The sequence below is a fragment of the Oratosquilla oratoria genome, chromosome 2, assembly GCF_046742065.1.
Source record: "Oratosquilla oratoria isolate Oo_2021 chromosome 2, ASM4674206v1, whole genome shotgun sequence".
In the NCBI taxonomy this organism is placed as follows: Eukaryota; Metazoa; Arthropoda; class Malacostraca; order Stomatopoda; family Squillidae; genus Oratosquilla; species Oratosquilla oratoria.
The window spans coordinates 77131080-77147320 of NC_134778.1; the positions used below are offsets into that span (position 1 = coordinate 77131080).

Genomic DNA, 16241 nt, shown 5'->3' on the forward strand with positions numbered 1-16241 from the left:
GGGTTGTGTCTACTCTATCCCTTCAAGAATTCCAATTCTTGTTATATTGGTCAAACTGGCAAGGAATTAAAACTTAGATTGAACCAGCATAAGTATAGTGTCCGTACTGGCCAATCTTCAAGTGGGATTTTTGCTTACATTAGAGACTACAATCACTGTATTGATTGGGACAATTCCCAAGAAATTGTTTCAAGTAATTCTTATTTGATAAGGAATATAATTGAATCGTGTCTCATTAAAAAAACTTTTAATGAAAATCTCAATTTAAGCACTGGTCTTTTTAAACTAGATAATCTTGTTATTAACCAAATTGTAGGACAATGTCCCAAAGCTCCGCCTTAGCCATCTTGTGTGACCTTTGTTCACCTGTGTCAACTGTCACCCATTTTTATTTATTTATTCTTGTTATTATTATTTTTCTATTATATATATGTATGCGTGTGCATGCGTGCACATATATATGTATGTATGTATATGTATATATTTATTATTATTATTTCTATTTTTGTTTCTTTGTAAGACAATCCTTATGTTTTTATGTTGAATCACATGTGTCAATTGTCACCATTCTTATTTCTTGTTATTATCATTTATATTTTGTTTCTTTGTAGGATATTTCTTATGTATTTATGTTGAATGTCCTTTTATCACCTTGTCAATTGTCATCCTTATGTATTTATGTTGAGTGACATTTTATCACCTGTTTCAATTTAGGTTATTTAAGATAAATTTAATATCTAGGTGAATCATCCTCAAATGTAGCTGATGTTGCTCTGAACTCGCTGCTGTGTGTTCAAGGATTTTCATTGCTGTTGAACATGAAAACTGAACAACAAACACTGCTTAATGTGGAGCATGCCCTTCGAGTACGCCTCTCCAATACTGCTCCTAGAATTGTGAAAGTTGTCTGCACAAAAACTGGCGCAGCCGTAACATTGAAATTTAATTGGTTGGTAGTAAAGTAATTATCACTGTACCACTGAAATTATAGTACCACTCTATATTCTTTATGTTAATGAATAACTGATGAATAATTTCATTAGAATTTGAACCATTTGATATCCATCGCGTACCATTGTATATCTGATCAATTTTAATGTATTACCAATCTCTATTCTGTGTCAGGTTAATGGCTGTACGGGTCAATGGTCTGATGACTCGGGGTACGTGACGGGAAAATGTTTGAGAATATATACTTCAAGTATCAAGTATTTTGGCCTAGAAAGACCAGATAAGATGCATGAGACAAGGCGACTTGGCAGCTCTGCCGTATCCACTTCACTCCATACCCATTTCCTCTCTTATCACCCTCCCGGTAGTGTGTCGGTGACCAGCAATCTCAATTCCACCCCTCTCCCCCAGCGAGCACGACGAGTCTGTGGGCAAGCGGCTGGCAGCTACTTCGTGCAGCGGTGGTGGCGAGAGAGGACTGTGACACGTGTCAGATTGTTGGAGAGCAAAACTCATCTTCGAACAAGGAGGAGTAGACGTATAGGTAAAGAAGTAAGTCGTTTCAACAACAGGGGGAAAACCAGCAGTGACAAGTGACAGCGTAACAAAGTAAATGAATTCCTGGGTGGTTTATAAGAGTTTGAGTAACACAACTAGGTAAATACACACACACACACACACACACACACACACACACACACACACACACACACACACACACACTCACTCACTCACTCACTCACTCACTCACTCACTCACTCACTTACTCACTCACTCACTCACTCTCACTCTCTCTCTCTCTCTCTCTCTCTCTCTCTCTCTCTCTCTCTCTCTCTCTCTCTCTCTCTCTCTCTCTCTCTCTCTCTCTCTCTCTCTCTCTCTCTCTCTCTCTAAACATTAGAGAGTAGGAGAGGGGACCCAACGAGCGTTGCTCCTTTCTCGTATACTGCCATTGGGCAAATACAATTAGGTATATACTTCCCATAGGTCGGCTTGTTTGTGAATTGTGGGTGTCTTTTCAGGTTGCGAGACAAAGAGGGGTGCGAACTTAAATTCATAAGATTAGTGGGGGTATGAATTATTATGTGCTTTTCAATGTCTTTTATATATATAACTGTGTAAGTATTTGGGAGTATTCAAGATAAAACCCACCATTTTTTTTTTTTTTTTTTTTTTTTTTTTTTTTTTTTTTTTTTTTTTTTTTTTTTTTAGCTTTAGTTGCTAGTTTACAAAGGATTACAAAAGCGGAGCATGCCGACAGGAGACCTTTTGGTCTATATCTAGGTCGGATGCAAAAAAATCATAACAATAATTAATTTATAAATAAAAATATGATAATATAAATAACAAATAAAATACACAAATAAATGCATAGGTATAGTTAAATAAAAAAACAAACAGGTAAATAGTAAATTATAGTTAATTAAAACATATAACCAATAACAAATTAAAATCAAACAGACAAATGATGGCAAAACAAAAACAAATAATATAAAATAAATCTTAATCACTACAGCATCTTGCTTAGGTGTTTATCTACATCATTCTTAAAGCTTCGAACTGGACTACATTGCACTACCTCTGCAGGAAGTTTATTCTATTCATTAACTACACGGTTGGCGAAGTTGTTTCTACCTATTTCCAAATTGAATCTAATTCCGGACAGTTTGAGACCATTATTTCTTGTCTGATTCTCATTCAGTGTGAAAATTTTGTCACATCTGATGTTGTCAATTCCCTTTAAAATTTTGAAAACCTGTATCAAGTCACCTCTGAGTCTACGCTTTTTTAGGGAAAACAGATTCATGTTTTATTCGATTTTCGTATGATTTATTATTGATATTTGGAATCAGTTTGTGGCTCGCCGTTGTATTTTTTCCAGTCTGTCAATGTCTTTAATGAGATTCGGTGACCATACGGAAACAGCATATTCCAAATGTGGACGACCTAACGATTAATATAGCTTGTTAATGAGTGATGGACTTTTGAAATCAAAAGATCGCGCAATCAGTCCTAGAATCTTATTTGCTTTCTCAGAGGCTGAAATACACTGCTTGGTTGATTTGAGATCGTTACTGATAATTACGCCGAGATCTTTTTCACTATCCACTTTTGTTAACGAATTTCCAAATAACTTGTAATCGCACTTACTGTTATTTTTACCTATGTGCATTACCTTGCATTTACTTGTGTTAAATTTCATTGACCACTTTTCAGACCATTGCTGTAATTTATCTAAATCTTCTTGAATATCTAATTGGTTTGAGTGATCATTTGCCATTCCGCACAGTTTTGTATCATCGGCAAATTTGGAAATAGTAGATTTTAGTCCATGGTCTATATGATTTATATTTACTGTGAATAGAAGTGGCCCAAGAACGAAAGCCTGAGGAACTCCACTTATAACATTTTTCCATCTAGAAGTTTTTCCATTTAAAACAACTCTCTGTTTTCGATCATTCAACCAATTACTCACCTTAATAGGCTACCACTTACTCCGTGTGAAGCTAATTTAGTAAGTAGTCTTTCGTGTGGGACGGTATCAAAAGCTTTTGCAAAGTCTAGATATATTAAATCTATATTGTTTCTTTTGTCATAATTCGAGATAACTGTGTTGTAGAATTCGAGTAAGTTAGTCACGCAAGAACGTTTCCGTCTGAAACCATGCTGGGTATCATTTATCAAACGGTTACTTTCTAATTGATGTTCGATAGCATCTCTAATGATAGTTTCTATTATTTTTCCTACGATTGAAGTCAAACTTATAGGCCTATAGTTATTTGGTTTCTTTTTGTCACCTTTTTTGAATATGGGAGTAACGTTAGCTAACTTCCATTCTCTTGGGACATCTCCGGATATGATAGATTTCTTGAAAATGATTTCTAAAGGACCAACAATCTCATTTTTCATTTCCTTTAAGATTCTTAGATGCCAATCGTCAGGTCCTGGTGTTTTATTAACTTTGAGTGTCTCTATACACCTTTTAATTTTTTCTTTTGTTATATTTACCATAGTAAGTTTACCCTAGACTTTTCACAGGTTTCAGTTTGGAGTTCACTTTGAGGTATTTCGTTTACGAATACCGAGCTAAAATGATTGTTTAAAATATTACACATTCCTTCATTTGAATATTCAAGTTGATCGTCAGCAGATAATAGTGGACCGATGTGATTCCTTACAACCTTTTTATCTCTAATGTAACTATAGAATTCTTTGGGATTCTCTTTGGATTTATCAGCGATATTCATTTCGTATTGTCGTTTTCTTTTTCTTATTGTCTTTTTTAAATCTCTCTGTATTGATACATAACTTTCATAGTCATTAGATGCACTCGAGCACTTATATTTCTTATAAGCCTGTCTCTTTTTAGCAATACTTTTTCAGTTTCTTTGTAGAGCCATTTTGGGCGAGCCTGATTTGGGGGACGTCTGTATTGATGCATAACTTTCATATTCATTAGATGCACCCGAGCACTTATATTTCTTATAAGCCTCTCTTTTTACCAATTCTTTTTCAGTTTGTCGAGCCACTTTGGGCGAGCCTGATTTAGGGGACGTCTGTCCTTAAAAGGAATGTAAGTTTGAATCATCTTAGTGAGCGTATTTTGAAATATTTCCCACATCTGATCTACAGGACTTTCGCTTAATTTTGCCTCCCAACCTGTAAGCTGAAGCTCCTCGCGTAGTCCTATTTTCTCTCCCCTAACCTTAGGGATATTTTGGTAATACTATAGGCCCTTCCTTTAAGGCTGTATTTATAGTACTTGAGGTCATTAATTGATCCTTGGTGAGTTTCTAACCATTTTCTTAATTAATAGCCAGAGTCTTTAAATATTTAGGGAAAAAATACGTTGGCGATATTTTTTAATTTTAAATTTCGGTGCTCACTGTAAAAAAAAAATGTGTTTAATTGGTGTCTACCTCTTGGGAGTTCTTCTCGACATGAGCTCTCAAATGAAAGAGAAGAAGGGGAAGTGAGTCATGTAGAGAAGAAAAAGTAGAAGGCGCAGATGGACAGATCTTAACTGAAGAGGAGGTGGTAAAGAGAAGAAGGAGGGAGTATTTTGGAGAGCTGTTGAATGTGGAGGAGGATAGGGAAAGTTTGGTGGTATCAGTGGGAGACGCTAAGAAAATGACGGCGATGGGAGAGGAAAACGGAGAAATAAGAAAAGATGAGGTGCAAGTACCTCTGAAAATTATAAATGTGACGCACCTGGGTTAGATGGATGCCATGCGGTGTGTCTGAAAAAGGGAGGCTCAGTAATAGTGGACTGGCTAGTGAGGTTATTTGATATGTGTCTCAGGGAAGGTAAAGTGCCGGAGGATAGGAGGAGCACCTGTATAGTCCCACTTTATAAGGGGAAAGGGGACAAATATGAGTGTAATAGTTTCAGAGGGATAAGTTTGTTGAGTGTAGTTGGAAAGGATTATGGGAGTGTTTTAATTGAAAGGATTAGGAGATGAACAGAAGGACTAACTGGTGAAAAACAATGTGGTTTTAGGAAAGGTGGCGGTTACGTGGATCAGATTTTTGTGGTAAATTTGAGCAAAAGGCAAGAATGTTTTTTGAGCTTACCTCTACAGATTTGGAAAAGGCTTATGGCAAGATAGACAGGAAGGCGCTGTGGAAAGTTTTACAGATATATGGGATCGGGGAAAGTTGTTAAGGGCAGTCAAGATTTTTACGGGAGTACTAGAGCCTATATTAGAATGAGAATTGGAGAGAGTGAGTGGTTTGAGGTAAAGGTGGGACTGCACCAAGGATGTGTCGTGTCACCATAGCTATTCAATGTGTACATGGAAGAAGGGGTGCGAGAGGTGAAGGCGAAGGTAAGTGGCATGGTAGGCGACTGGAGATTGTTAAAGAAAAAGTGGAGAAAAGTGAGGGTGAGCCAGTTGTTGTATACTCACGACACTGCACTTGTGGCAGGGTCAGAGGAAGGATTAAGGGAGTTAGTAACAGAGTCTGTGAAGGTATATGATAGGAAAAAGTTGAAGGTAAACTTAGGTAAAAGCAAGGTGATGAGATGTACAAGGGCAGTGAGTTGGAACTAAGTCTAAAATGAGAGAGGCTGGAGGAAGTGGATAGTTTTAGGTATTTGGGGTTGCGTGTGACAGAAAAGGGAAGTGCAAAGGTGGAGGTAGATTGTTGAATGAAAGAAGCAAGTCAATGCCTTGGGGAATTAAGAAGTGTTATGAGAAGTAGACATTTGAGAATGGATGCAAAGAGGAAATTGTATGTAGGAGTATTTGTGCCATTGGTATTGTATGGGACAGAGAAAAGTTTAGATATGTTTGAGATTAAATGTCTGAGAAGTATGGTAGGAGTTACTAGGATGGATAGAGTGAAAAACGAGGTGAGGAGGAGAGCGAGAGTGGAAAATGAGATGCAGATGGGGTTAATTAAAGATTATTGGGATGGTTTGGAAACTTGGAAAGAATGAGTGATGAAATATTAGTAAAAGTTGTGTAGAAGGCAGAGGTGGAGGGAGTAAACTTGAGGGGAGAACTGAGGATAAATGGATGGAGGGGGTGAAGGGGACGTTGAGTTGGAGAGGAATGTCTATTGAGCAAAGAAGGGAGAGGGCATTATATAGGGATGAGTGGAGAGTAATCGTGTATAGATGATAATGCTATGCAAAGAAGGAAGGGTGGGGGGCAGGGGTTGCATATGTGTGAATGATATTTTGACGCAGACCGAAAGGATTTCTCTCCGTCTTCTCTTTTCCGTCATGAAGGGCCGGAGAGAAAGGGTTCGCTGATTAAGTGAAGCGGCTTTGCTGTGGATGTACTGTGTCTTGCTACACTGTTTCTGACCCAGAACAGTGAGTGGGATGCAGGGATGACCTGTCATCCATGGGGAACTAAGATGAGAAGGAGGAAAGTGTGGTGGATGGGAGAGGAATGGGCGGGGGGTAGTTACGTGCCTCTTGGCTACCTCCTTTAGAAAGGGGGAAAAGCCCTTGGTATATAGATAAGTAGGTGTGTAGGAAGGTCATGCCTTGAGGCTTCGTTCTCTTTAGAATTCATATACCATAAGAACTTGGATTATGGAAATATAACATTATTAGTACTGTTACGTCTCTCATAATTATGTGCAAATGTCTGTAAATATTAGTACTATTATTCTATAAGGTTTAAATTGTAATATATAAGCCTAATTGTTAATCAAGACCTCGAAACCTGCACACACGTGTTAATCAGAATTGACGCCGTGAAAAAAACACTACAACAACCTTACCAAGGCCCCTTCAAGCTAATACGCAGAACTAAGAAATGAATTACCGCAGAGAAGAATAGTATGCCGGAATCCGTCAACATCGATCGTGCCAAGCCGGCCTATCTTCTCCTTGAGGACACGAACACACCTCACACCAATGTAGCAGATACTTCACTTGCCACTAAGACTCGCGTCCGGAAAGTTTCGTTACTCCTACCTCGTCACTATGGAGAGGGGGGGGGGATAATGTAGCAAAGTCATGCCTTGAATATACGTTCTCTCTAGAATTCACATTCCATAAGTGATTATCTTTATTAATATTATCACCCCCTAGAACTTGGATTATGGAAATGTAACATTATCAATACTGTTACGTCTCTCATATCTATGTGTAAATGTCTGTAAATATTAGTACTATTATTCTATAGAGTTTGAACTGTAATATATCAGCCTAATTAATGTTAATGCTATCAAGCCCTGTATTCTGTCCTACTTGCATAGAAATTTTTGTTTTACCGCCAGGACAGCGGATTTAATCGTGTATACATCGCATTATATTTTTAGTATACAGTTCCGAGAGAATTGGAATCTAAATAATTCCATTCTCTCACTGAAGTGTACCTTTACCATTGTGTAGTAACCTAACACTGCAGATGTACTCATTGACTTGTTTATTCGTGTATTCATGTAATATTTTCAGAGATCATGTCCACGATCCGGATAGAGCCGGTGGTAGGTCCACTGAATTTGGGCGAAGGACCACACTGGGTGGAGGAAGACCAGGCGCTAGTCTTCGTCGACGCCTACGTAGGTGACGTGCACCGCTACTTCCCATCTACTCAACGACACCAGGTGTTGCACGTGGGTAAGTTTCTATAGTTAACGTACGCTGGACTAACTATTATTTATCCGTGATATTCCACTACTCGAATGGTGGCTAATGAGCTCATGGAATCCGAAGATTGAAACAGTTTTACTGGTTAAACAACTATCAACAACATGCAAAGCCTGATAATGATATGAAAATCTGCTCAGTTTCGTCACTTATGCCCCTGTATAAACTTGAGAAAATAATAAGTCATCTGTTTTGATTGAGTATATATGGCATTATTACAAGCGATCATACAAATATCATATCCTTTTCGTTTCTACGCAATTATGTTTTAATGTGACATAATGAACTATTTCGTTTCAATAAGATTGACGTATCATCCGATGGTCAACTATATTTACATGCTGTTCATTACAAGTATATGTGCAACGGAGGTCATACGCATACCAGTGGTGTTTTAATATTGAGTCAGGTTTGGTTCAGTGAAATAAAGCAAACCTAATTAATAGATGTATTGTGGAAATCTAAAAGCACTGTAACCAACATCAACGGTGACAGCGAGAAGTTAAGGAAAAAAAGGTTTTATTCTAGTTGTGCACACCTACGCAATATAGCATTAGAAAATTAAATATTAAATTTGTAAATTATAATATATGAACGTAATATGCAATTTTCTTGGTGGACATAGATAACAAACAACCTTGCTACAAGCAAATCTACTAAAGAACGAAGCCACTAGAATACGGCCCAGACGCCATGTCTGTAGAGTCTAGTCACTGTCAGTTAAACAATGGCTTTCATGTTATGGATCGGGTGTTATTCAAATCGGGTGACGTTAATGTGCGCTGTTATAAAGACAATAGGGTTTCCTTGGACTTTATGAAAGAACATGCTGTCTGTTAATTGCCGTTGTCTGTTAATTGCCCGAGGTACAATAATAATCAAGCCGTCAGCATCCGTGACGACGACGACGACCCGGATGATCTTTAGAATTTGAGGTACCGAATTACCAGATATACGATAGGTAGGTTAGGTTAGGTAGGTTAGGTTAGGTTAAGTTAGGTAGGTTAGGTTAGATTAAAATAGACGAATTTATCATCCTTTCATTTCTTCGATCTTGGCATCTATCAAAACAAACATGGCGCATCATTCAACCACCGCGACTTCGTTCGTTAGTAAATCTGTTTTATCAACTTTTTTGTTATTAATTTCCGCCAAAGATATCGCATATTACGTTGATGTATTATAATTTACAAAATCAATAATCAATTTTCTATTGCTATATTGCGTAGGCGTTCTTTGGTCTTCTGTAAAATCACTCTTTCACTTTTGATACACGATAGACATACATACATATACCAAGGCTTTTTCCCCCTTACAAGGGAGGTAGCCAAAGAGGAAATGGCATATAATCATTCCCACCCATTCCATCCCTGAATACACTCCACACCCCTCCACCCTCCCTCCCATCTTAGCACCTCCTGGATGACGGGTCATCCCTGCACCTTGTCCACTGCCCTGGGTCAGAAGCAGTGTCGCAAGACACAGCACATCCACAGCAAGGCCGCTTCATTAAATCGGCGACCCCCCTCTCCGTCCCTCCATTGCATAAAAGGAGAAGACGGGGTGAAATCCCTTCGGGCTGCGTCAAATTTTGCTCACACATACTACCTCACCCCCCATACCCCCGTCCACTCCACCCCATGCATCACAACATCATCCACACACAACCATTCTCCATCCACCCCTGTCTTCTGTCCTCTCCCGTCCTTCCGCAACAGACATTCCCCTCCTCCCCAAAGCCCCCTTAACCCCATCCATCCACCTCATCCTAGGACGTCCCCTCATGTTCACTCCCTCCACATCTGCCTTCCATACCTCTTTTACTAGTCTTTCTTCACTCATTCTTTCCATGTGTCCAAACCATCCTAATACTCTTTCATCAACCCTATCTCCCAACTCCCTTTCCACCCCCGTTCTTCTCCTCACCTCCTCATTTCTCACTCTATCTAGCCTAGTAACCCCCATCATACTTCTCAGACACCTCATCTCAAACACATTCAAGCTCCTTCTCTCTTCCTCTCTTATGTTCCATGTTTCTGCCCCATACAGTGCTGTTGGCACAATCACTCCTTCATACAGTCTCCTCTTAGCATCCATTCCCAAATGTCTATTCCTCATTACACTCTTCAATCCACCAAGGCATTTACTCGCTTCTCTCAATCTACATTCTACCTCCACCTTTACTCCACCCTTTCCTACCACATTTGCACCCAAGTATCTAAAACTATCCACTTCCTCCAGTCGCTCTCCCTTAATGCATAACTGAAACATTCTCATACCAATTTGTAGATACGGTAATTCAAACTTTATTTCCTTAACTTAATACTTACCATTCATTCTAACAAGAGTGCTGGCACTTTTCCGAAAACCACTGCAAGTGAATTTACAGTGTTCCAATTTGTACCACTCCACAGAAAACAAAAGTGTAACTACTGTGTAAAAGTGTAACTATTGATGCCGAGAACGAATTGTTCAGTCCAGGGGTTCTGTAGTGTTCTATAGCCAAAACGTGTAGTTACCCCACGTGACCGCCAAGTACAGGACAAAAATGTGGTCAGCCCTTAGGATGACATGCGTTCGATCATTTTATATTGATATAAATAATGATAGTCACTCCAGGGTCACCAAATGTAGGTGTCACCAAATGTAGTGGAACCAACATTGGTGATACTACATTTGGTGACACCTACAGTTCTCAATCTTTTTCCCGATACGCATCCCGAGAATCATCAGATCATCGTCACATTGTATGAACCCAAGTTACATGTCCAGTATACTGTGATAAGAGGACTTATATCACCAAGGAAACGGCTAATTTATCATAATTTTGATACTAGAGTAACTAAAGAACTATTGTTTACTTTGGTAGTGAGAGTAGAGGCAGCTGGTTTGTCTGTTGTTGCCATGGCTACAACTATGAGCCTCTGGAAAATCATTGGTGTCGGGACTAACAATTCCTCCCTCTGAAATCCAGCAGCACCCGACAGAGAAACCCATGTGTATGACTGCACCGTATCTGGTCAAACTTATATAATCCCTTGATTCAGGGAGGAGAGCGTATTTACAGTTAATGGGTCAGAGAAGTCATTCAGGGTGGTTTAAAGCTGACACGCCGTTTGACAAAAAAAACATTTTTGTGCAAGTGGTGAGTAACGCATGAATGTGAGATTAGCTTTAGAATTCCTTGTGACGAGAAAAAAAAATGCTCACGGGATTAGATCAGAGGAACAGAATGAGGAACTGGACACAATGTTAATGGCTACTAAATCAATGAAAGTCTGTGCTAGTAAAAGAGACCTTTACCAGTTTCAGAAAGGGTTTAATGTTTCTTGCCGTCTTTGCTCAGGTTGTGCGGCATGATAAAACAGAAATACCCTGTGTTATACATACTGACTTATGGGATGCATCTTCGCAACACTGTACTGTATTACATCACGTACTCATATTGTTCTTGCAGTCTCAAGATAATAATGAAAACTCAAATAGCTACTTTTCAGCTGATCTATATTTCCTGGTGCTTTTAATGGGTTGAGAAAAGCTCTTGTAAGTTTGTTCGTATCTCTGGTATTGAATTTTGGTGTGTGGCTGGCTAGCCTCTGGTGCACGTTGGGTGACGCCACGGCTGCGCAGCCATTGTTAGGTTGGCGATGCCTGGATGTTGGATTCTAAGATGATCAACATAAATGAACCCGGAGTTGAAATAGATACGTGAACTTTGTTGGTGACATATGTGAGGGCTAAAATAATTGATAATGATTGTAATTATAGTGATAATAGTGATATTATAGTAACTACAGTGAATTATATCGAAATAGAAAATCTAATTGATGCTAATTCATAATGAAAACGATGTCGTCGTGGAATATCTTAAGAAATCAAACAATAACGATTCTTTATATACAATTGAGAATGTAGGTGGCATAGCTGTGCAAAAAGTTAACATCATTAGAACTAACTGCCAATAAATTCAAGTAATGATATACGTAAGTTGATTACTTCCATATGCAACTAGATTTATTTATAGAATAGGACATTTACGTTTGAAAATACCCGTGCCTATATGAAAAGAAAATTTAGACTATCTTTTAAATATCTACTTTAAATAAAGATAACGCAAATATGAGGATATTTGATAAGCCCAGTGTGAAGTTAAATTGGACCCATTGGTAGGTGAATGTATTAGAATAAAGATTTTCAGCGGCTGGCTTTTGTCAAACGCGTAGAAAACACTTCAATTGTCTGCATGGATGGAATTGCTTGGCTTGAATTTGACTCAAACGCATAAAAGTACGCTTCTCGCTCACCCCTCGTCCTCATTTCCATATTCCTTTTGGGTTCTCTCTTTTGTAATCGGGAAACTAATGGCAACTTTGATGCCAGTTTATTTAATCTTTTTCCTATTTTCTCCAGAGGACGTTGGAACTGGGCCCAGTACGACTGTCATTGTGCCCGTGGAAGGGCTTACTGATCATTACGTCATCACCATTGGCAGGTAAGAACTGAGGTTGTACGTAATACCTGCACACTTGTCTAATTTTTTTAAAGGTAGCTCCTTTCCCGGATTCTCGCACCAGTGTTTTAGGTAGGTTTTTGTATTCACTAACAATTAAACTTACCTGTAGTACCACTGAGAGTTGGTGGTTGGTTAAACACTTCACTTTGCTTATGGACGTATATTGGTATGATTAAATACACTTCGTAGATCTTAGTGGATCTACGTTAACCTACTGGCTGACTGTCTCCTCTCTCGGTTCTGATCCTATACCGGTTGAAATGCTGACACAACATATCTGCTGGGGGGGGATTGACAGTCTAACAATGACTTTCATTAAAACTTAATGTTAGGGAGGTCAGGCATTTGTACATGGTATAGTATATTAGTGTTTCTGTTATGTAGTTGTTTCTTGTGATTTAATTTGTGTCCGTATTCATTTGGATACGGAGTATAACGAGTGTGTTGGAATAAATGTTGTCTGGTCTCTTAGATCTCTCAGGCTCTGGACACGTGATGGTACGAGCCTAGGGGCGTGCGGATGTATGTTTGTTCGTGTGTGTGTGCTTGATGTGTTTTTCCATGGATGATATTCAATAAGGTTATACTACAAGAAGAATGACAATTCTGAAGTGTATTTTTCTATCTTAGTAATGCTTCTAACTTGATGTTTGAATTATATACCCGGTATAGAGTAGACCTAGTACCTGCAAATTTTTATGTAGAGAAGAAATATTATCGGTTTTACAGTACTGTAGGTATGGTAATGCAAAGCATAATCGTTTACATGCTGTAAAGGAATAGATATTCTATTGGCGAAATAAAATCTGTATGCCTTAGCTGTCGTGATGAGCAGGTCTTATTGAACTTCTTAAAAAAAGAATGCGAGCGGTTTCCAACCTCCATCGATATACTGCTGCAGGACTACTCCAGTACCAATGCCGGAAGCGTCTGTGGCGATGATAAGGATTGCATCTGGGTTAGGGAAGCAGAGCGGAGAGGCGCCCCTGAGGGCTTGTTTACCTGTAATAAAAGCTCCCTCAGTTTCAGGAGTCCAAGCTAAGGTGACACATGTACCTCTTTCACCAAGATACTTGAAAGTCAATTCCTCCATATGGGGAGTAACAGAAATAAGGACTCTTTGTAATCCAGTTCTTGTGTTTCCAGGTCCATCGGCGTAATAGAGTGGAAGCCCAGTGACCCTGACCAGCACTCGGTGAAACCAAAAGCTATCCTCCACTTTGATGCCCACTGCCCAACCAACACTTTCAACGACGGCAAGTGTGACTCGAAAGGACGCTTGTGGGTAGGTGAGTTGTACGGAACAAGAAAGGGGTAATGTCGGCGGGGAGGGCCATTTGGATTGTCGGGTACCATAAAGGAAGTGAGAACATGAATAAGGGCAGAAGGACGAATGGAGAGAAACGCGAAGCAGGTGAGGGGAATGAGGAACAGCCTGTTTTTATGTCATGTATGATTTATTCTCTCTATTTTTCAGGCACTTGTGGATGTGAAGTCGAGCCTGGCGTCTTCCTTCCTCACAACGGCACACTATACCGAGTCGACGCTGACCTGACGACAACGGCCTGTATAAACAAGGTACTTGTATGGGTGAACGAGTGCTGGCATGCAACGACAATGAAACGCTAGTATTGGACCTGAGTTCTTAACGTCTTTCTCCTTATCTTATTTAGCTTACACTCTCGAATGGGATGACTTGGTCGAAAGACCTCACGTTCTTTTACTTCATCGACTCTGATGTCGGTTCGGTTGATGTCTTTGATTATACCCAAGAAACCGGGGAGATAAGTGAGTACAGAATTGTATTTTATGGTCACAATGTTATTCTAGATATGATGGCTACATACAGTATATTTTTACATTTTCCTCTATTAGTAATTCTCCTACCTTGCTTCATGCTGGGTTGATTAATCATTCGTGTGAGCTAGAATGGAAATAGGAATTAACCCTTCCAGTACTCTTAACACCCAGAACCGATGGGATCTAATCTTTGCTGACAAATCTTTCAGATGGTTAAACGTATTCTAGAACAAAAGAAAAGAAAACTGTCAGTAAACCTCATGAGATTCAATGATTTAAAATGTTATTCGACTGCCTTTAGAATCCTTTACTATTGATTAAAAAGAGAATTCACACAAAAAAAAATATGGAATATCAAATTAAAACTAGTTAAAAAAAAGCAATACCTGTCCCATTATTCTGTAGCGATGCTATGAGAAGATAGAGGTTTGGTGAATTCGTCTCCTTGTAAGGTAAGGCTGAACTGACTATACATGCGGCCAGGAGCCGATATATACATATATATATATATATATATATATATATATATATATATATATATATATATATATACATATATACGGTTCGGGTAATTACGCACCCGTGGTGCGTAATTACATAATTGCACTGGCCGTGCAATCTCAAACTAAAGGGCAGCATTCGTTATTCCTTGTTATCAAGGAATAACTATAGGCCTATAAGTTTGACTTCAATTATAGGAAAAATGATGGAAACTATCACCAGAGGTGCTATCGAACATCAGTTAGAAAGTAACCGTTTGATAAATGATAGCCAGCATGGTTTCAGACGGAAACGTTCTTGCGTGACTAACTTACTCGAATTCTACAACACAGTTATCTCGAATTATGACAAAAGAAACAATATAGATTTAATATATCTAGACTTTGCAAAAGCTTTTGTTACCGTTTCCCACGAAAGACTACTTACTAAATTAGCTTCACACGGAATAAATTGTAGCCTATTAAGTTGAATTAGTAATTGGTTGAATGATCGAAAACAGAGAGTTGTTTTAAATGGAAAACTTCTAGATCTAAAAATGCTACAAGTGGAGTTACTCAGGGTTCCGTTCTTGGGCCACTTCTATTCATAGTATATATAAATGATATAGACCATGGACTGTTTCCAAATTTGCTGATGATACAAAACTGTGCGGATTGGCAAATGATCACTTAAACCAATTAGATATTCAAGAAGATTTAGATAGATTACAGCAATGGTCTGAGAAGTGGCCAATGAAATTTAACACAAGTAAATGCAAGGTAATGCACATAGGTAAAAATAACAGCAAGTACGATTACAAGTTATTTGGAAATTCGTTAACAAAAGTGAATAGTGAAAAAGATCTCGGCGTAATCATCAGTAACGATCTCAAATCATCCAAGCAGTGTATTTCAGCCTCTGAGAAAGCAAATAAGATTCAAGGACTGATGCGCGATCTTTTGATTTCAAAAGTCCATCACTCATTGACAAGCTATATAAATCGTTAGTTCGTCCACATTTGGAATATGCTGTTTCCGTATGGTCACCGAATCTCATTAAAGACATTGACAGACTGGAAAAAATACAACGGCGAGCCACAAAACTGATTTCAAATATCAAAAATGAATCACACGAAAATCGACTAAAACACATGAATCTATTTTCCCTAAAAAAGCGTAGAATCAGAGGTGACTTGATACAGGTCTTTAGAATTCTGAAGGGAATTGACAGCATCAAAAGTGACAAAATTTTCACATTGAATGAGAATCAGACAAGAAACAATGGTCTCAAACTGTCCGGAAACAGATTCAATTTGGAAGTGGGTAGAAACAACTTTGCCAACCGTGTAGTTAATGAATGGAATAAACTTCCTGCAGAGACAGT

The 16241-nt window shown here is 38.7% G+C and overlaps 1 protein-coding gene across 2 annotated transcripts in view; it reads left to right on the forward strand.

The window, feature by feature from the left end:
- The first annotated feature begins 1320 nt into the window (after positions 1-1320).
- Positions 1321-16241, forward strand: part of LOC143034096 (regucalcin-like) — a 16434-nt gene continuing 1513 nt past the window's right edge. The window contains exons 1-6 of one of the 2 annotated variants that reach the window (XM_076200042.1): positions 1321-1503; positions 7871-8035; positions 12476-12557; positions 13725-13867; positions 14056-14156; positions 14252-14366. In XM_076200042.1, the coding sequence (XP_076056157.1) occupies positions 7876-8035; positions 12476-12557; positions 13725-13867; positions 14056-14156; positions 14252-14366 (601 nt within the window). In that variant the 5' untranslated portion in view covers positions 1321-1503; positions 7871-7875. The remainder of the gene's footprint in view (positions 1504-7870; positions 8036-12475; positions 12558-13724; positions 13868-14055; positions 14157-14251; positions 14367-16241) is intronic. The other variant, XM_076200050.1, reaches the window with a different exon arrangement.